Source organism: Pyrus communis, chromosome 1 (genome assembly GCF_963583255.1).
Source record: "Pyrus communis chromosome 1, drPyrComm1.1, whole genome shotgun sequence".
Classification (NCBI taxonomy): domain Eukaryota; kingdom Viridiplantae; phylum Streptophyta; class Magnoliopsida; order Rosales; family Rosaceae; genus Pyrus; species Pyrus communis.
In genome coordinates, this window is record NC_084803.1 from 19876747 (window position 1) to 19899429 (window position 22683).

Here is a 22683-nt window from a genome sequence, read left to right on the forward strand (position 1 = left end):
TATTCCCTTGAAGTTCCTAAACGAGTTCTCAAAGTTGGGGTTGTATTCTCTAAATAGGGACTCCAATTGAAGATGCTCCTAGGCTAGTTTGTGTAACTAGTTAGTTACCTTTCACACAACCACAAACCTAGATAAACCAACTAGCTAGGAATTGATTCTAGCTTGTCATCAAAACACCATAACCTCTATTAAGGATGGGCTCGAAAAACCGAAAACCGAAAACCGAAAAAAACCCAAAAAAAAAAAGTCAAATTGAAGTAAAAAAACTGAATCAAATTTAAAAAACAAAACTAAAATTGGTTGGTTCGATTTTGGTTTCAGTGGTTTAGAAACCAAACATAACCAAAATAACCTTTACTCTAAAACGACGTAGTTTTTAGGTATTTAACCCTAGGCTAACACTGCTATCCTTAGTCCTAGACTCCACACTTCGACTTCGACACTTCCTCTTGCCCTCTGTCGTCTGCCCTCTCTTATGATGTTCTTCTTACCCTCTGCTGCTCCTCAGAAGTCAGTAAAACTCTGCTTGACTATCTCACTGCTGCCATCCGTACCTTTTCTTTAGCGAATTGGATCAATTGCTGCAAGGGTGAATCATCAAGATCTCACAGCTTCTGCTTATGTGCATTTCATCCGCAATTGATTTCCTTAGAAAATTAGATCTGTGCATTTAATCAGTTGGTGTGTCCCAAGCTAGCCCTCCGACAAACTGTTTGATTTCCTTAGCAAAGTGGATATGTGCTTTTTATTTTTTTAAATTTTCAGTTATGTAAAAGAATAAATTGAATCAAACGTAAACCAAAAAAAAAAAAAAAAAAAAAAGCGAATTGAAACCAAAACAGAAATAAATTGAAAAACTTGAAGTGAACTGAATCGAACAATATTTCGGTTTGAATTTTTATTTTAACAAATAATCAAACCGATTGAAACCAAAGCCACTCCTAACCTCTACTGAAGAAGCCTTGGTATACAATGTAAAATCTGCTACACCACACCCATGGCGCAGTCCATATGTTTGGATGACCATTTGATTGTTATGATAAAAGCCCGAACCGGGTGATGACACGTGGAAAGCCCATGTTCTCTATGTTGTGTCTGGATAGTACTGGGGACAAGGGATTGCCAAACAAGCACTGAAGATGGCCATCTAGAGATAGACCTGACATTCATGTCGTATTTCTCGTGTTCGTATCGTTTTTGTGATATATTCGATATCTTAACAGGTTGTGTCATGTAACACCCGTTAAAATAAACGGGTAATATGAATTGACTCGAAATCGATCCGTAATATTATCAGGTAATATGACTCGACCCGTTACTGTTAAAGAAAATATTTTTTAAATTAATAAATAATGAAAATGAAACATAATTTGATCCCAAAAAAAATGGAAAACATGATATTAAATTAGTATATGCATACCATATTGTCCTATAAATATTACTTCAAAACATAAAAAAAAAAAATATTTGTCTTTCAAGTATTACATTTCCCAAAATAAGAGTCTAATGAAAAAACATTACTACATTACTACAAAATACCAAATGTTCAAGGATATGCAAAAAGAAGGGAGTTGCGTTTCAAGGTTGAGGATGTAATTACGAGTGTTTATATATGCTTTCATATTTTTCAGACTTGTACATTAATGAATATGAATTTTATTTTAAACTCCCTTTAAAATACTATTCATACAGATTTGTACGGTTTTAAAAATTCAAACGGTGATGCACCCATCCTCAAAGCGTAAAGTATGCGATCATAAGCGTTTGCCTATTTTTTTCCACATTTTTCGCACTTGTAAATTAATTATTATAATTTTTTAATATGTTTGGTATTTTTAAATTACTTGATATTTTTATTTTTAATGTGTTTTTGTTTAATCTCACTCTTTGCCTATAGTATGTTATAAAAATAAATAAAATCAAATTTTTTTACTTTTATATAGAATAATAATACAATAATACATATTTGATATACAATATATACATATACACTAGGCCTATTGTATTTTATAGTAAGTTTTTTTAGTAGTTTAAAAAATTAAAATCATCAATAACAGTTTTCTTAACATGTTGAAACATGTTATTCATGTGTCATCCTCGTGTAAACCTATTAAGAACCCATTATTAACGAATTCTTAACCTGTGAGCCAATAACAACCCAATTAGTTATCGTATCGATCCGAAACTCATTCTTTTCGTATTGTTTAAGTATCGTGTTAACATGTGTACCGCATTGGCTTCGTTATTACATAGTGCACCGCATTATTAAGCCCATTCTTAAACCCATTATTTAAGAAATTTGTCAAGTGTACTCTACAGTGTTCAATGACATAGTGTACCGCATTGGCCTTTTCTTATAAATATAATATCCACCAATTGAGATTCCCAAGGAAAATTGAAATATGTGAATCCAGTTTCTCATGGTATCATTTGCTTTGTCGCTGGCTGGAGTTTGAGAGCTGAAGAAATATTTGAAAGGATAGTGCTAGAAAAGGGGGAGTAAAAATTTTTCTCCCTTTGAATTCTCTCTCGTACTTTCCTTTTCTATTTAAACGGTTACAATTAAGTGATGTAAGTATTTTTTGAAATTTTTATAGAAAGAAAAAGGCAAAAAGAATAATATGAGAGGAGAGAAGGGAATGAGATAAAAATAGAAAGAGAGAGAATCATAATCCGCTAGAAAGATCATTTTTTTTTAAATCACTTGATGTGGTTGTTAAGGGTTTTTTTTTTTTTTTTTTTTTTTTTTTTTTTTTTTTTTTTTGAAATCTTTAAGTCTTACCTTATTACTATACCAGAGCCGACTTTAAAACTTCAAGAATCCTATGCAAAATGTTAATTGAAACCCAGAAAAAAAAAAAAAAATTCCATGAAAAGATGGTACAAATTATTTTGTTTTTAGCTTTCCCATAAATTGGTTTCAATACATAAAATTTAGGGTAAAGTATAAAAAACTACCTCAACTATTGAGATCATGACAGTTTCATACCTCATCTTTTAAAATTGACAATGTCATACCGCATCTTACGAATTTATGACAATGTCATACCTCCGTCAATTTTTCTGTTAAGTGCTGACGTGGCAAAAGACAGGGACCACTCACTAATCCAAATGGATTAAAAAATAATTAAATATTAAAAAAATTAAGAATAAAAAAACAAAACAAAAAAATTTCCTAGGGGTGCGGGGACCCTTTCCCCTCTCCTTCTTCTTCTTCTGGGTTTTTTTTTTTTTTTCTTCTTCTCTGGGTTGCAGTTTCCATTTTTTTTTTTTTCCTCCTCCTCTTCTTCCTCCTTCTTCTTCTTCAGTTCTTCCTCCTTCTTCTTCTTCAGTTCTTCCTCCTTCTCCTGGGGGCGGGTGGGGTTGGGTTTTCAAATTATTTTTTTTTTTTTTTTTTTTTTTGTTTTTTTGCGCTAAAGATTAAGCAGATGAAGATGAAGATGGGGAAGAGAGAGAGGGGGAGGGAAGGGACGACTAAGGTTTTTTTTTTTTTTTTTTTTTAATTTTTAATTTTACTTTTATTTATTATTTTAATATTTAAAAAATATTAAATATTTTTTTTTATTTTTTAATAATATTTTATTAATTTTTTTAATAGAAAGTAGTCCCAGTCTCTTACCACGTTAGCACTTAACAGAAAAAATTACAGAAAATTTGATGGAGGTATGACATTGTCACAAATTCGTAAGATGCGGTATGACATTGTCAATTTTAAAAGATGAGGTATGAAACTGTCATGACCCCAATAGTTGAGGTAGTTTTTTGTACTTTACCCTAAAATTTACAAACATATGAACACTCCTAGGTTCGAATTTCTGTTGTGTTTATATTCGCAATCCACTTGCATATGTAATATGCAAACGCGTTAGAAGATCGGGGGCCTTTCAAAATTAGGGGCTTGTGCAGGTGCACCACCTACACTGTTTCAGAGCCAATAATGTGTCACATGGTCTTCTTAACATTTTCAATGCGAAAATAAAAGAAGAAGACTCTAATTGAACGCAGATATGCACAAAACCACTTAGGCCGTTGTTTTTGTGATGTTGACATCTGAGAACCCCAAACAACTTGGAGAATTTGCAGCGCACATTTTCAGAAATTAATTGAAATATACTTACTTTCTTGCATGTAAAGAAAAATTTTCGTTGCTGACAAATTACAATACGATATGCAGTGGCGAAGCCACGTGAGGGCGAGTAGTGGCGGCCACCACTCCCCTCGTCGGGAAACACCATTGGAGAGCCGGGTTCGCCATTTCTCTCGCCGGAAAACCCACTGGTTCATCTCCTTTGTTTGCTAGGCGATCTGTTCTACAATAGCAGATTGCTATATATTTTTTTTTTTAAATCCAGGCCAAAACGATGTCGTTTTGGTCCTAGTAAAAAAAATTAAAAATTTTAAAATAAAACGGCACCGTTTCGTATATTTGAAAAAAAATATATATATATATATATATATATATATATATATATATATAATATTATAAAAGGGGACCGCGTGTCGCCCCTTGGTTGTCCCATGTTCCCCTTTACTTCAATCCCTCCCGTCCTATTCACCAATCAGAGACAGAGAGAGAGCAAAGCTTCTCCCAAAATCCCAGCAACCAACCAAGTTCCAATGCCAAACGTTCTCCTTTAATTTATGTTAGGCTGATTCCCATTGAGCTGTCACAAGCCACTCTCCTTTAAATGGTATAGAATCATATGGTAATGCACTAATATGGTTATTGGTTATTAATTATTGATGTGAATCATATGCTTCTATGATTATTGATATGAAATTATGAAATTATTTTCTAGGGTGAAAATTAAAATTTGAATTCTTGATGATTAGTTGAATTGAATTTTTATTTATTGAATAATTTGTATGCTTATTTATTGGTATTGATTAATTGAATTGTTGGTTGGTTGGATTAGTTATTATGCATACTATAGTATAGTCTACTCTAGGATTAAGAGTCTAAGAATTTTTTTTTCTTTCGATTTTACAGTTACGTAATGGAACGATACTATAAGAAACAATGCTTAAACCCTCCTTCAAACATTTCGGATAGTCCTTCTCCTTCAAATATTCCAAGTAGTCCTCCTTCTCCTTCAAATATTTTGAGTAGGTTACAACAAAGTGAGGCCACTGAGTTGGATGAAATATTGGCTAATCATCCTTCAAATCCTGCACATAGACGTCGGATGCTTGATTATCCACCTAATTATCGTAAAGCAATTCGTAGATACTATCTCTAAATTGATCTTTGTCAACCTAGAGACCACATCATGCTACGAAAGGTTAGCGACAATCGATGTTTTATCATCAGGTGGTTTGATAAGTTTAAGTTGTTGGAGTATAGCATATCAAAAAATGCTGCATTTTGCTATTATTGTTATCTTTTCAAATGTGATTTTGATCAAATGGGTAGCACTGGAAGTGATGTCTTCACTGAGATAGGGTTTACAAATTGGAAGAAAGGACCTGAAAATCTTCAAGTCCATGAGGGAGGTGTTGGAAGTCTTCATAACAAAGTTGTACAACAAGCTAGAGATTTGATGACACAAAAACAACACATTGAAACATTTTTGATTAAGCAAACCGATGAAGCTTGCATTAATTATCGTACTTTACTGAGTGCCTCACTTGAGTGCACAAGATGGTTGTTGGGACAATGTTTGCCTTTTTGTGGCCACGATGAATCGTTGAAATCAAGCAATAAGGGTAATTATTTGGAGCTTATGCAATTTCTTTCCAAGCATAATGAACAAGTTAGGAAGGTTGTGTTTGAGAATGCTCCCAAGAATCTTAAGTATACTTCTTTTGATATTAAAAGATTGTGGCCATGATGAATCGTTGAAATCAAGCAATAAGGGTAATTATTTGGAGCTTATGCAATTTCTTTCCAAGCATAATGAACAAGTTAGGAAGGTTGTGTTTGAGAATGCTCCCAAGAATCTTAAATATACTTCTTTTGATATTAAAAGATATTTTCCATGCTTATGCCATTGAAACTGTAGATGCAATTACTAAAGATATGGAAGGTGCATTTTTTTTTCTCTTTTGGTTGATGGAGTACGTGATTCTTCAACTAAAGAGCAAATGACTGTGATATTGCGTTATGTGAACAAAAAAAAAAAAAGAAGCAATTGAAAAGTTTTTGGGTGTTCAACATGTCTTCTCTACAACTAGTAGCTCGCTTGAAGATGCCATTGAGAGATTGTTTGCTACAACAAATTTGAGTGTGTCCAAGTTATGAGGACAAGGCTGTGATGGAGCTAGTAATATGAAAGGTGAGTTAAATGGTCTTCAAACAAAGATTTTGAACAAATACTCTCAAGCATTTTATATTCATTGTTTTGCACACCAACCCCAACTAGCTCTTGTATTCGTGGCAAAGGAAAATGAGGATGTTGCCAATTTCTTCATCAATGCTAGCAGTTTGGTGAATCTTGTTGGATCATCGTGTAAGCGTCGTGATGCATTTAAAGAGAAACAACAAGAACAAATTTAGAAAGCTCTTGATCTTGGTAATCTTGAAACTGGTAAAGGGTTAAATCAAGAAAGTAGTCTCATGCGTCCATGTTATACACAATGGAACTCGCATTTTGGTACTATAGTTAGTATTATTTTATGTTTGAAGTCATGGTGGAGGTGGTTGAATGGATTAAAAGTGATTGCAACCAAAATAATCTCGGTGAAGCAACTAGGTTATTCAAAGACATACAAACTTTTGATTTTGCGCTTCACCTTTTCTTGATAAGACTTATATTGGGAATTACAAATGAGTTATCACAAGCATTGTAAAAGAAAGATCAAGATATTGTGAATGCGATGACGTTAGTGGAAGTATGAAAGCAAAGACTACAATCCTTGAGAGAATGTGACTTTGGGGACTTGTTTCATGATGTAGAAAAATTTTGTGAGGAGCATGATATTATCGTTCCTAACATGGAGGATTTGCATTTCGTACCTGGAAAATCAAGGTGTAAAGCTCTAAAAATCACAAACTTCCATTACTATCGTGTGGACCTCTATTTTCAAATCCTTGATATGCAACTAAAGGAATTGAATGATCGCTTCAATGAGGTAAACATCGAGTTGCTTCTTTGTATGACATGTTTGAGTCTGGTGAATAATTTTGCATCTTTTGACAAAGCAAAAATTGTTCATTTAGCCCAACTTTATCCTCAAGATTTTGATCATATCGACCTCATGAATTTTCCAATTCAACTTGACAATTACATTCATGATATGAAGATGTATAGTGAGTTTTCATCATTAAGAGGAATTAGTGATCTTGCAAAAGAGTTGATGAAGACCGGGAGGTGTGAAAGCTATATGTTAGTGTATAAGCTTCTTACATTGGCTTTGGTGTTACCGATTGCAACCGCTTTGGTGGAGAGAGCTTTTTTCTGCTATAAAGATTGTGAAAACATCATTGCGTAACAAAATGGGAGATCAATGGTTAAGTGATAGTATGGTTGTTTACATTGAGAGAGATATATTTGCTTTTATTGATAATGAGTCTATTATGTGACGTTTTCATGATATGAAACATCGCCGGCAACAATTGTAATTTGTTTGTATTGATTAATTATGGAAGACATTACTATATAAAAAGATTTAGTTGTTGCCATTTTTCTTTAACCTTGCATTCTTTTAAGTTCGCCCCTCCTCCCGAGAAATCTTGGCTTTGCCACTGACAATGTGTATCTAAAAATTTTCCTTTTTATGTCTTAGTAAGCTTGATGACACTTGTTGAGTCAAGTTGACGAGAACTTTTGATATATGTCAAGCCATGTGTTTTGAAGATTGTCAACATCTACTGAGTAATGTTGTCAAGGCTTGTCGAGCATCACTTGTTGAAATCTGCCGGGTAGTCATTTCATCAAACAAGTCGGCACTACCATATATTCTACCAAACTACCTTAGCGTTTCCGTAGGACCTTCCAAGTCAATTTCCCATGTCCGTAGAATCCCAAAACCCAAATAGTCCATTAATAAATCCGTCCTTATATGTTTTGCACTTGTAATTTAGAAATAAGAAGAATGACGATTTCACGTGTAACAAGTATAAGGAGTGTCCAATTTGATTTGGCACCAACCTTTAACTCAAGGGTTGTGTAATGTGTGCACCAAACCGACCTCTAAAATTACTCAAAAACGTAACCCCTGTCTATATTTTGGTCGGAGGTTGAAAACCTATGTTCTCAAAAAGTCAAAAAAACTGGGACAGGCCCATACTAATGTGAAACTGAACTCATAAGCCACGACCAATAAGAATTTAACAACAAAGACAATACAGAAATTTGGTCAAAGTCAACACTTCCTTATAAGGGTCCCACACCCAGAAAGGCCTTCACCGTCCTCCTCTGCCACCCAAATCCATCCTCCCTCCCAACCCTTTAAATAATGGAAATAAAGATGCCAAAGGACACCACAAAACCCATCTTTTTGTGCTCCATTCTTTTTGCTTTGGAGAATAATACATATAGTTGAAAGAATCATCCTGTATAGTTGGGGAGGAGCTGCATATATTCAACAAAACTTGAGTTTTTGAAGCATAAAAAATTATGAGACACATTAGTTCCTCATCATTTCTACTAGTTTTGATGATGTTTATAGTGTTTTCACTGTCCAATGTTGTTCTGGTTGACTGTAGAGGTCTTATTGGTTCAGACGGGCGTAGAGGAGCCGTTGGTGGATCGATGTCGAAGGCAACGGTTTCGAGCTTTGCCGGGAAGATGAGGGACAGGATTTTGGTCAGGTATCACAAAATGTCTACGTTGGCTTCTGGACCTAGCAGAAAGGGTTCTGGCCACTAGATGTAGTCATATTCTTTACATAGTTTCATACTTTCACTGTTTTTCAATGGCTTCCTCCATTGTTTCATACTTTCACTCTATTCTAGCTGTATCGTACGGTACATGTAATTCTTATGTATTTCTCAATGCAACTGTACAGAAGATAAGAGTTCGGAACTAGAAATGTATGAGCTCAATCAATATATATACATATATATATATATATATATATATGTGTGTGTGTGTGCGCGCGCGCACGCAAATATATTTGTAGCCTAAACAAATGTATATTTACCATACTTATGAAATTAAGGAAACGAAACACGCATCTTAAATCTAACTTAACTAGCAAGTGGCTCATAACTTAAAGTAGTTAAAGAGCATTTACTATATATATATATATATATGTGTGTGTGTGTGTGTGCGCAAATATATTTGTAGCCTAAACAAATGTATATTTACCATGCTTATGAAATTAAGGAAACGAAACACGCATCTTAAATCTAACTTAACTAGCAAGTGGCTCATAACTTAAAGTAGTTAAAGAGCATTTACCGTGGTACTTGACGTCCTATATTCGATTTTCCCACCCTCAATATTGATCCGTATCAAAAGCTAAACTATGTGTTCTACAACATTAGCATATTGTTTAGGACCGTCTCCTTCAGTTTGACAGCTAGCTAGCAAAATCTGTTTGCCAACTACCCAACCCTAATTTTGGACCATCTCCTACAGTTTGGAGTTAAATGACATATACCTTGGTTTTTTAAAAAACATGAAATCTCACATCCGGAATTTGAAGAGTTACGGTCCACACGTGTCTAATGGTGCAAGTTAAATATTCTATTTGATCCACGTATTGAGCAGTTTGTTCACGTTCCAGCCCAATTTGGTCACATGTGCCCAATGTCACTTAATATATTTGATCCACATATTTGGCACATCCCAATTGAGGGATCGTGTTACAAAATATGAAATTCCACATCAGAATATGAAATGCAATTGTGTTCTGGCGGATAACTTTTCTGTCAATCGAAACTTACAGATGAAAAAAAGGCACAGCTAATAATACAGTGAAAGGTAAGATCCAAACTAACAGAGCCACACCGATCTTAGTTTAATTTACTGGCAAGAAACTTAAACAAGGTCAATATCATTACCTCACAGAACAAGAAAACTTGTAAGTTATCTGGCATCCCCAAATTTCAATTGGGAGAAAATTTGGATTGCTGTTGTGTCCCTCGATTCATCGTCCCCTCATAGAACAATATCATCTGTTTTAACTGCAGAATTAACTGAAGGAAAACGCTCAACGTTTAGCAACATGTATGCCGTTGGTGAAGCATTGGCTTTGCTGTCCTCAAAATTACGTTCTTCTCTATGCTTTGCTGTTTTGCTGGATCTTTAGATGTATAATCCAAGTCCCATGGCATATTCCCCATTGTAGGCCTAGGCCTATTGTGAGCATCTTTCGCAGACATTTCTCAACCGTCTCACTAAACCAACCACAATTGAACCCTCCATTATTTCCAACCACACCAGCAACATTTGTACTCTTTGACATTTGATATTCCCTCCATTATTTCCAACATTTTCAGTCCATTTTGATAGGATGTTCTATTATAGACTCTGTCGTAGTACATACACCGACGTTAATGAGTTCAGACTCATCTGAATTCACCATGAAATCATAGTAGAAACGAGTAGTTGGTCAGGAGGAGAAAGGGGAATCAAAACCACCAAAGTTAATACAGGTTAAATACTACATTACCAGGTTAACTTGGTCTTTTAATGTCGGTGGGAATGCTAGACACCTTGTCCGGGTTCACTTCTTTGACATCGGTAGGTATGCTAGACACATTGTCCCAGTTTCTCCATATTCTGTGAGTATCCGGTCTGACTTCCTGCCCTTCAACATTTACCCTTTAAGCTGTAAGCAGAACTATAGGGAAACTACAACTGTAATTCTCAGGGTTGAGGAGTAAAAGATGATGCTTGAGGAGTAATACATATTTTTAACAAGCCAGGGTCACTGCCGAGAAAGAACTCCTTTGTCATAGGAGAGTAGCAACTATTCTTAGTAGAGAAATAGCTAAACAGTATGAACCCAGAAGTTGATATATCAGGAAAAGCGGAAACATCAAAAACAGCTGTGGAGAGATTACTTGAGGAGGAAGAGAAAAGGAAGAAATGCATGCATGCAATATAAGTCGCTTTTCCAGTGATCTCGAATTCATAGTAGGATTGTTGCCCGAAAATTCTAGCTGTATGCTAGATAGTAGGACTGAATGATCTGGAAACTGGTTCCTGCCTTCGGAAGCTGTGCTTCCATTTGAGGAGAAGGAATCATAAGTCACATCTCCTATGAACTTCCAGCCAGTAAAGTTCACAGAAGCATCTGATACACAATTGCTAAAATACTTATCTGGGATATTATAAGCTAAGGAGACAAAGTGAAAGGATGAGAACTGGAGGATAAGATCAAGCAGAGAAGATATACGGATATGGGTTCCATGGTTGGGTTAGACCAATTTGGTCAGGAGCAGTGTGCTCGACTCTTTACATCAAAGTTCTAATATCCCTCCCTGTAAATTAGAGTAATTTAACTAGAATACCGTCTTGTTAGTATAGAAATTTTATCATCTAACATTATCTCAAAAGTAAGACACTCCTCTGGGGGTAAGGAGGTGAAACTCCCAAAAAGGAAAAATAGTTTATTTATCATAGAATTTGTTAACTTCTGCTTACGCACAATTCGTATGATCATATCCCATCTTAAAGATAGGAAAATTATCAAAGATAAGACTAAAATTAACAAGGCACACCTGAACTCATAGCTATTCAATCTATAGATACTTGAACAAGGTTAACTTACATACCTCACAAACTGCACACCAATCTTCAGTTGTGAGAGTACTGCATTGCTGCCGTGTCTGATTCATCCACCCCGGAAAAGGTCATATCATCTTGGTTAACTGTAGACCTATGGGAAGGAAAACGTTGAACATTTGGCAATACAAATTCTGATGAAGCATTGATCGTGCTGTCCTCGTAGGGCTCTCTATGTTTTGGGGTTTGTTGGAGCTGTAACGCGTACTCCAAGTCCCACAGTACATCACCCATTGTAGGCCTATCATAAGCATCTTCTTGCAAGCATTTCTCTGCTGTCTCGCTAAATTTTCTTAGCGAGCCAGGATCAATCTGACCCTTGAGTGAAGAATCAACAATCTGTTCAAGCAATCCGTTCTTCTTGCAATTCATTCCCCATTCCGCTAAATTTATTTGCTCTCTTGGTAGATTCCTATCCAGAGCAGGTCTTGCACATAACACCTCAAGGAGAACAACGCCGAAGGAGTAAACATCCGATTTTTCTGTCAACTGTTGAGTCATTATGTACTCAGGATCTAGGTAACCAAAAGTGCCCTTGACATTTGTGCTGACATGGGTTTCGTCAAGCGGACCAGATCTTGAAAGGCCAAAATCAGCAACTTTGGCAACACATTTTGCATCCAACAAGATGTTGGTGGACTTAACATCGCGGTGAATGATGCCTCCGGCTGCACCTTTGTGGAGGTAATGAAGACCCCTTGCTGCACCAATGCATATTTCAAGTCTTTGCTTCCATGGCAAGCGAGGCAAATTTGATTCATATAAATGTTCTCTCAAGGTCCCTTTTTCCATGAACTCGTAGACCAATATCATCTCAGACCTTTCATCACAGTACCCAATTAAGGAGACAAGATGGCGATGACGAATCCTGGACAAAACCGTTATCTCTGTTTCAAACTCTGGAAGCCCTTGACCTGAACTATGTTCATGTTGCTTACCTCGCTTGACAGCTACAATTCTGCCATCTGATAGAGTTCCTCTATAGACGTTCCCAAAGCCACCCTCGCCTATCAGAAATTTTGTGTCGAAGTTGTTCGTTGCTTGCTGAAGTTGAGCAAAAGATATCTTCAACCCAAGATTTAGATAAGTCATAGGGGAGCCAGTAATCGTTCCCTCGGTGAACCTGCTGTGGGTACTCCCTCCTCCAAATGCAGGCATTGGTGACCATTCCGAAGTTTCATCATGCTTTGCCTTTCTGTATTTCAAACCGAACAAGAACCCGACAACCAAAATGCAGATAAGGGACAGACCTCCAAGAACCGAACCAACCACAACAGCGACATTTATGCTCTTGGGCTCTTTCATATTTGGAATTGGTGCTGATTCCTCCATTATTTCCAACATTTCCAGTCCATTTAGAAAGGAGTTGTTAGTGGTAGTTTCTTCTGCGTTAGGACCTATGCTGATGTTAATGAGTTCAGACTCCTTAGACTCCACCACAAAATCATAGTAGTAAGGCAATAGGTTGCCATACATGGAATCGGGTCCACCGACCCTCTTAGTGAAGTTTCCATTTGAATACAAGTTAAAAACAATGTCAGCAGTTTGGCCAACAAGGTCACAGAAGTGTGCCCGGACGAGATGTTTAGCGTTCCTGCGCACATTAAACGACCAGGTTATGTTGAACAAAGTGGACGGGCTGCTACTACTATTGTCCATTACCTTGGCAGTGTCGTAAACTGAAACTGGGGCAATAGAATCATTAGCAGCAGCAACAAAACCATCCTTTTCATAATCCTTGTAGTCAGGCATCTGTGAAGAAACGGCTTCCTCTGCAGAGTTTGAATTCTTCAGATAAAGATCATCAGGATCCCAGTTTCGCCATAGTTTGTCCTTATCTGGTCGGAGTTCTTGACCTCCAACATTCACCCTGTAAATTGTACGTAGAACTAAAGGGGAACTACTTGTGTAATTCTTAGGGCTAAAATTTGCAGGGGCACTGAAGACTTCAATGGCATTTACAAATGCAAAAGACGATCCATGAGGCGTAAAGTATATCCTAAATGAGCCAGGAACAATGCCCAGAAAGAACTCCTTTATCGTAGAATTGCTATTACTATTCTTAGCAGTGAAATTCTTCAACAGCATGAATCCGGGATTCGAAATATTAGGAAAAGCCGAAACATCAAAAAGAGCAGCGGAGAGATTACTTGAGGAAGAGGCGAAAGCCAAGAAATGCAGACGTACAAAATAAGTACCCTTTTCAGTGATGTCGAACCTATAGTAGGATTCTTGCCTGAAAATTCTTGCTGTAAGGTAAAGATTCGACTGGTTGCCGCCATTGATACCGTTGCTCGCCTTCGCGTGGAAGAAACGATCTGCAATGAAGACACGGCTATTGAGGGTGGCATTAGCATTTGACCCACAGTTGATGAAGTACTTATCAGGGGGCTCATAAGCCAACGAGGGAAAGTGAAGGGATGAGAGATGGAGGAGAAAAACAATCACAGAAAATAGAGGGAGAGGGGTTTTACGGATACGAAGATTTTCCATGAAAATTTGATGGAGTTGCTGAATTTTGCAAGTGTTTAGGCTATGGAGTTCTATCTGAGGGACCATGTAAATTATTGAAGTAGGAAGACTTGGAATAGAACAAGTGGCGGACTTTGAAGTTGAAATGCCAACCACTTGAAAAATCAAGGGAAAATAATGGTAGATTCTTGGAAATACCCTTTATATTTGATAGGCTGTAGATATACAGGAGAGGATATTTTGGGTGTTTTATTTGTTTCTTGTGAAGGACAACTACATAATTGACTGATGCATCTTCCACTAGCATCAAGTTTGGTGACTGCTTCTTACTGTCCTTTTGCATTTGGATGAGAACAAGGAACTTGACTACATTTACTACAATATTAGGACTCTACCTAGATATTTAATAAATTAGAAGAGAATACAAAAACAAAAAAATAAAAGTTAAAAAGAAAATAGTTATTCAACGGGTTTGTAAAGAAAAATGCTCGTAAATAAAGTTACGCTAATCCCAAACCAACAGAACACACAACTTAATCCAGTATATAACTTTTATTATCTCAAATTTGCATAAGAAAAATTGGTTGGGAAAATACTTGCTTGGGCACATCATCTTCCTCAAGACAGAAGCTACTAGAAGAAGAAGACGCAAATGCTGAAATTGGGCAATGCCAACTTCATAAGGAAAATAAGGGAGAAAAAAAGGCATAACAGGGTAAGAAGGCATAACAGGGAAAAAAATTACAACGAATGTGCTACCATATGCAACCAATTCGAATTTTCATTTTTGCAGTTTAAATTAGTTTACAAAATACACTATCAAGTTCAGTAAAGCAACCTTTTGAAATCCTAACGATAGCCCTTTAGCCAGAAACTGATGAAAAAGAATCCCCCTTTTTGCGAAGCTGTGCAAATTTCAAGTCAAGACCCCTAGTTTATTCTGGTAGGTGCCTAAATGCCAACTGAACTTTTCGAATAGCCAATATTATATTCTCACATCCCAAATTATTTCTCACTCTTATTTTTTTAATATTTTTCTATCAAGTAATAGTGGTGAGTAGAAGATAATAAAAATTTAAAAGGCTATGGAAGAAGTAATTTGAGGTGCGTGAATATAGTCTCTTTAGCCAAATAAGAGAGATAAAGTAGGACGACATACCCTCATGAGTCCAATTGACATGTCGTTTCTTGCAAACAACAAACAAATTTGGGCCACTTCAACATGTGGGCCCATTTCAACGTAATTTCCTGGTGAGGTATGCCTCAACCTCAAGTAAAAAAAAAAAAAGATGTCAATCAAAATTCTCTCTTGGGTTTGATGCTCCGAGCTCGTAAGTTTGCTTGACTGTAGACACGGGCAGGTTGAAATTCCCTATAGCATCTCCGGGCTCAGAAGGGATGGATAACCGTGGCTTGCCACCCGTTGTCCTCCTTTTTACTTTTTTATTTTTATTTCTTTTAAAACTCTAAATTAAAAATGTAATGCTCCATTTACCACATATTTGTATTATTATATGTACCATCTCTCTACTAGAGATAGGGCTCACAAGCAAATGTGGGTCTCAAATCTATTAGAGCTTCTCCACCAGTTGGTGGAAGGCAAGAGCAAGGGCATGTACGTTGCCCTTACTAACCACTCTGAATAGTACTTGCCCTTGTGCACCTCCACCGGTTTGAAAAGGATAAGGGCAGTACATATACATATACATATAGATATATATATATATATATTTTACGCTTTGAAAAAAAAAAATCAAGTGTTTAATTCTACTAAATTATTTTAAATATAAGGCAAAAGAATAGAATTACGACAACCATAATTAATTTAAAATTTGGTGAAAACTCCCTTAATCATATACCCAACTACGAAACTGAAACAACAATATAAAAAATCATTCAAAATTTTAATAATTTTTTCCTATTTTTCCTGATTTTTTTTTTTTTAATGTAGATTATTCTTAGCCAACTGAAATTGGACGCACCAGATTGCGCCACGTGGCTTAACAATAATATTTTTTATTTTTTACGGTGGGAAATCCAACGATCGAGATCCTCTGACTGTTGGAAATCCAACAGCCCATAACTCGTCACATTAGCTATCCATTGAAGGGTTTTGTGATATCTGTTGCAACGGGGCCACTGCTGCAGTGGTTGTCGGGCCACTCTCCTTCTAGGTGTGTGTAACTTGACATCAAAAAAATTAAAATATGCTCTGGCATCAGCATGACGTCATGCTAATGTTAGCTTGTCCGAAGGTAGTAGGTCGGACTTAAGAAGGTTGGCATCTGGGCTGTCAGGACTTGGTCCACCACTTCCCCTGATTTTATGGACTGCTGGAGAAGGTTTTTTTGGGTTGGAGGGCAACATTGTTGCCTTGACCCTTGCCTTCCACCAACCGGTGAAAACGCTCTTAGAAAGATGGTACAAATATGTGGTAAGAGTAGTATTTTTAAAATTTATAACCAAACAATATTTAGGTTGATATTTTAGCCAAAATGGTCATTGAGATTGGTAGAACTTCTCATTTTGATTCATAAGATTTAAAATCGATAAAAGTGATATCTGAATTTGTCCACCGTCAATCATTATGGTCATTCCGTGAAAAAAATGTAAGCTAAATAAGACGAAAAAGACAAAAATACTCTCAAATTTTGTCAAATCATTTTGGCCCATTGATTATTAAAGTGAAGGGCATTTTTTTTGTCATTTTTGTCCTTCTTTAATAGAGATTTTTATGGAATGACCAAAATAATTAATGGTGGACAAACTTAGAGACCACTTCTATCGATTTCAAATCTCAGAGACCAAAGTGAAGAGTTATGCCAATCTTAGAGACCGTTTTGGCTAAAGTACCTATTTGGGTACTGTTAAAGCAAAAAATATCACATGTAAGCCTAAAAACGTCTCAAAGCCCAAGCCAAGAGTAAATACATGCGAAGGTACAAAATTGAGAATATTTACAATCACGCCATGCTAATAAAGTAATAAGTTATGGGAAGAATGTTTGTATTATCACACCAAGCACATGCGTATTCACCGCGTCAAGCTTTGACACCACATTGTTGTCGTTTACAAATCATGCAAACTACGATACACGTTCATGTAAGTCCAAGCCAAGTGTCAGAGCTTGTCAAGTGGATAGTGATGTGGATGGTCACTAAACCAAGTCCCACAGCATATGCCCCATTGTAGGCCTATCGCGAGTATCTTTCGCAGAAATTTCTCAACCGTCTCACTAAACCAACCACAATTGAACCCTCCATTATCTCCCACCACAACAGCAACATTTGTACTCATTTGATATCGGAGCTGATCCCTCCATTATTTCCAACATTTTCAGTCCATTTTGAAAGGCTGTTCTATTATAGACTCTGTCCTAGCACCTACACTGACGTTAATGAGTTCACACTCATCTGAATTCACCACGAAATCAGAGTAGAAAGGGGAATCTAAACCACCAAAGTTGCCACTTGAATACAGGTTAAATACTACATTACCAGGTTCACCTGGTCTTTTAATGTCGGTAGGAATGCTAGACACCTTGTCCGGGTTTTCACTTCTTTGACCTCAGTAGGTTTGCTAGACACATTGTCCCAGTTTCTCCATCTTCTGTCAGTATCCGGTGACTTCCTGCCCGTCAACATTTACCCTTTTAAGTTGTATGCAGAACTAAAGGGAAACTACGGCTGTAATTCTCAAGGTTGAGGAGTAAAAGATGATGCTTGAGGAGTCAAATATATTTTTAACAAGCCAGGGTCACTGCCGAGAAAGAACTCCTCTGTCATAGGAGACTGGCTACTATTCTTAGCAGAGACATTACTCAAAGTTTGAACTCAGAATTTGATACATCAAAAACTGCTTGAAAAGCCGAAACATCAAAAACAGCTACGGCCGGATTACTTAAGGAGGAAGAGAAAAGGAAGAAATGCAGGTGTGCAAGGAAAGTCTCTTTTCCAGTGATCTCGAATTCATAGTAGGATTGTTGCCTAAAAATTCTAGCTGCATGCTGGAAGTTCATACTCTCTTTGCACTCAAGTTCAATATCCCTCCCCGTAAATTTGAGTAATTTCATCGAATCAAAATCCCAAATTCCTAAACGAGAAAAAAAAATTATAAAAATAGAGGTAAATTTGAAATTACCTGGTCGAGCAACCCAGAGAGATTGATGAAGAAGAAGAAAAAGGCTTGCTGGAGGCTTTGATGGCGTTGGGGTCGGACGAGAGGTGGTGGCTAAAAAGCGATGGCCAACATAATCTTCTTCACCTCATCCCTGAACTCTTCCAGATCCACCGTCCCACTATGGTCGCTGTCGAACTTGTCAAATATGGAGTCGTACAGCTGCGTCAGCTGCTCCAGCGGGGTGCCCATGTCGATGCCGAAGAGGGACTCGAAGGCTTTGCGGAGCTCCAACCGGGAGAGGACGCCGTCGCTGTTGAGAGAGAAGGGAGGGAGGGTTGTTTGGGGGTTGCAGGGGAGGTGGGGGTGGGGTGGGTTTTTGGATGAGAGGGGAGGTGAAGAGGGCGGAGGAGAGGGAGGTTGGTCGGGGGAATGGGGTTTCTGGGTTTCAGGTTTTTTTTATTTTTTTTTATTTTTTAAATAGGGTAAACACGTGGCACAAATATGGAACGGATCAATGAGTTAATAGATAGAAAATGTAACGGATGTATTATATTGAAATAAAATATGAAAGTGAAATATTTTGAAGATATTGTATGAGATTGCAATAGACCTTAAAGCTGAGGTGGTAAAGTGTAATTTACCCTATTTTAAATTAAACACAAAAAGTACTTGATGAAAACTAATTTTACGATATACGATGAACGACTGAAATGTGAGAATCTCAAGGATCCCCATATAATAGATTCGGAGAGGATCATTTTCCCAGGAGAACTTGTCTACATTTATTACATTATTAGGACCCACCTGGGTATTTAATGAATAAAAAGTAAAAATTAAAAATTAAAAACGAAATGATTATCCAAAAAGGTTGTAAAGAAAAGATGCTCGTAAATGAAGTTATGCTAATGTCAAACAAACACAATTTTACCAAATCAAAAATAAAAAACCAAACACAATTTAATCCAATTTATAACTTTATTACCTCAAATTAGCATAAGAAAAATTGATTGGGAAAATACTTACCTAGGCACATCTTCTTCATCAAGACAGAAGTTACTAGAAGAAGAAGAGGCAAATGCTGAAACTGGGTAATGCCAACATCATTTTAATCTCGATGAACGTGTACATTTGCTACAACGAATGTGCTACATATGCAACCAAGTTCAAATTATCATTTTTTGCAGTTTAAATTAGTTTACCAAATCCACGGTCAAGTTCAGTAAAGCTGCCTTTTGAAAGCCCAAAGATAGCCTTTTAGCCAAAAACTGATGAAAAAGAATCTCCTTGTATGAAGCTATGCAAATTTTAAGTCTTTACCCCCAGTTTATTCTAATAGGTGCCTAAAAGCCAATTAAACTTTGCGAATAGCCAAATAACAGAGAAAGAGTAGGAATGACATATCCTTATGTGTCCAAGTGACATGTTCTTTCTTGCAAACAACAATCACATTCGGGCCACTTCAACATGTGGGCGTAATTTCCTGGTCAAAATGCCCCATTTTAGGCCTATCTAATTTTATCGACCTCAAGTGAAAAAAAGGATGTCAATCAAAATTCTCTCTAAAATATAAAGTAATGCAACATTTACCACATATTTGTATAACCACTCATGAGTCTCATCTCTAATCATATTAGTTTTATGGTGTTGGTGAGTCTTACCTCTATGCAATATTTACCACATATTTACTACATGTGTTGGTGAGCCCTACCTCTATTACTTTAGTCATTGAATTTAATCACATTAGATCTTAGTCGCTTGATTTAATGTATTTATAAATATAAAACTAAAAAAAATACACATACATGGTGTGCTAGCTCCAATAACACGGGAGGAATCCTGGGCTAAATTTGCCCTAGAAATGAGTTTTTGGTTAAAACTCGTATTTGCCCTAAGGGTTGGAGTAAGTTGTGGTAAGTTTAGAACCTATAATTTGAGTTTTACTCCAAGGGTTAAAGTAGGTCTTACTAATTACTCTGAATAGTAGTTGCCTTTGTGCACCTCCACCAGTTTGAAAAGGGCAAGGTTAGTAAATATTTTTCTATTTTTTTACACTTTAAAAATAAAACAAGTGTTTAATTCTACTAAATTATTTCAAATATAAGCCAAAAGTATAGCATTACAACAAACATAATTAATTTAAAATTTGGTGAAGACACCCTTGTCCTATAACCAACTAGAAATTGAAACAACAATGTAAAAAACCATTCTAATTTCTAATAATTTTGTAGGGCCCCTCTCTTCCTGGGTGCGTGTGTTACACACGCTTGACATAAAGCATGATGTCATAATGATGTCATGCTAGCCATCTGGGCTAGCAGTGGTTGGCTCACCACTTGCCCTTGATTTTATGGATTGGTGGAGAGGGATTTTTGGGTTTGGAGGGCAATATTGTTGCCTTTGCCCTTGCCTTTCACCAACTGGTGGAGATGCTCTTAGAAAGATGTTACAAATATGTTGTAAGAGTAGCATTTTTAAATTCATAACCAAACAGGCAATATTTGGGTTGACTTTTTAGCCAAAATGATCCCTAAGGTTGGGATAACTCTTCACTTTGATTCATGAGATTTAAAATTGATAGAAGTGGTCATTGGGTTTGTCCACCGTAAATCATTTTGGTCATTCTATGAAAAACCTACACTACATAAGACGAAAATGACAAAAATACTTTCAAATTTTGTCAAATCATTTTGGTCAATTGTTTATTAAATTGCGGGGTATTTTTGTCATTTTAGTCCTTATTTAACAGAGTTTTTTTTTTCATGGAATGATCAAAATAATTGATGGTAGATAAACTTAGGGAACATTTCTACCTATTTCAAATCTTAGAAATCAAAGTGAGAAGTTATACCAATATCAGGGATCGTTTTGGCTAAAATGCTTATTTGAGCACTGTTGCCCAAAAATATCACATTCAAGTCTAATAACGTCTCGAAGCCTGAGCAAAGAGTTAATACATGCAAAGGTGCAAAATTGAGAATATTTCAATCATGCCATGCTAAGAAAGTAATAATTTATGAGAAGAAAGTTTGTATAATCACTCCAAGCTCTAAGCCTACGTGTATTCACTGTGTCAAGCTATGACACAACATTGTTGTCGTGTACAAATCATGCTAACTACAATACACATTCATGTAAGCCCAAGTGAAGTGCTGGGACTTGCCAAGTGGATTGTGATATGGATGATCACAGAAGATTATCGTGCCTATGTGGATCCATAATTATGGAAGACTTTGGGTTGTTTGGGAGCACCAAAGATTCAAGCCGACAAACTTTGAAACCCACGTAGACAAGTTTAAGAGAGAACAAACCAAAACCTTTTTTTTTTTCCTAGCAAACCAACTAATCTAGTTAGAAAAGAACGAGAACTTAAGGTTTCAGCTCACATGAAAACCTAGTGCGGGTGCCCATTATTGAAGAAAGATGAGGTCTTTCTTCTTCCCATCTCATGTAGGACAACGATGAAGGAAAACAAAGAGATGCATTGTCAGAAGCAGCGCATATGGAAGGCTAACCAAGGAAGAAGACGTCCACCAATGTTAGGCTAAAAGAGCAAGTTGTAACTGTACCAGGAAATAAGAGAAATGTAGACTTAGCTAAAACATAAGTAAACGGGGAAACCAAAGAATTCCCTAGGGAAATCCAAGAAAGCTACCCTCCACCTATATAAAGGTACATGAGACACAACGTAGAGAGATAACGTAACACAGAGAGAGAGAAATGAAAGGACTCAGGATTGCATCATACCAAACCGGGAAATCCTTCTCTAAAGTGCAGACAGTCTTGGATCCTTAGGGAAATCATCCTTTAGCGTTCTAAGGTTTCCTTTAGGTATCTTTTGAGTTTCCTAAGCCACAAACCCTTAGGAAGCCAAAATTACCCACCCTTTAAAATCATGCAACCAGGCACAAGTTCTCTCTCATGCTAAATTGGTAAACTTCTAGCTTCTACACCACGCCTCACCTAAGCAAGCCGTTATTTGCTTAAACATGCTATCTTTGAGTTATTAATCAACTAGGATACTTTCAAAGACTTGGTATGTAAATGAACCAAGGGAAGCAAAATGTTACTAGCCAAAGCCCAAGTCTAGCTTAACATAAAAGTCTACCAACAGGTACTCACCACTACAAGAAAACATGGCTTAGGTGGTGACAAACATTCGTCACATAAACATGAAAATTTGTCACATTTGATTATATGTTACGAAAATCCAACGTCACTATGTTTGTCACTTATACAGCATCACCTATAGTTCATGTGACGAATTTTACATTCGCCACATATTTTTAGTATTTGTGACGTCAAATTCGTCACTTAATAACTTTAACTGTGATGAAAGAAGCATCACAAAACATAAAAATCAATGACCTATAAGTTCGTCACATAACAAATGTATAAGTGAGGAATTTATCGTCAC

At 36.6% G+C, this 22683-nt stretch overlaps 1 protein-coding gene across 3 annotated transcripts; it reads right to left on the minus strand.

Annotated features, from left to right (window-relative positions):
* Positions 1 to 9290: 9290 nt before the first annotated feature.
* Positions 9291 to 14264, minus strand: LOC137733465 (probable receptor-like protein kinase At5g24010). Of its 3 annotated transcripts, none has more exons than XR_011068491.1 (3): positions 11669 to 14264; positions 10561 to 10693; positions 9293 to 10460 (listed from the first exon to the last, which is right to left on the minus strand). XR_011068491.1 is itself a non-coding variant. In XM_068472622.1 (2 exons), exon 1 carries the CDS (start codon positions 14235 to 14237, stop codon positions 11691 to 11693), a length of 2547 nt encoding a protein of 848 aa, XP_068328723.1. In that variant the 5' UTR covers positions 14238 to 14264; the 3' UTR covers positions 9291 to 10698; positions 11669 to 11690. The 3 variants fall into 3 exon arrangements, 1 of the variants encoding a protein (XP_068328723.1); XR_011068490.1 differs by having other exon boundaries at positions 9294 to 10460; positions 10561 to 10698; XM_068472622.1 differs by having other exon boundaries at positions 9291 to 10698.
* Positions 14265 to 22683: the final 8419 nt, after the last annotated feature.

Excerpts from the sequence above, each read along its gene's own strand:
- LOC137733465 (XM_068472622.1), bottom strand. The coding sequence starts at position 14,237 with ATGGTCCCTCAGATAGAACTCCATAGCCTAAACACTTGCAAAATTCAG.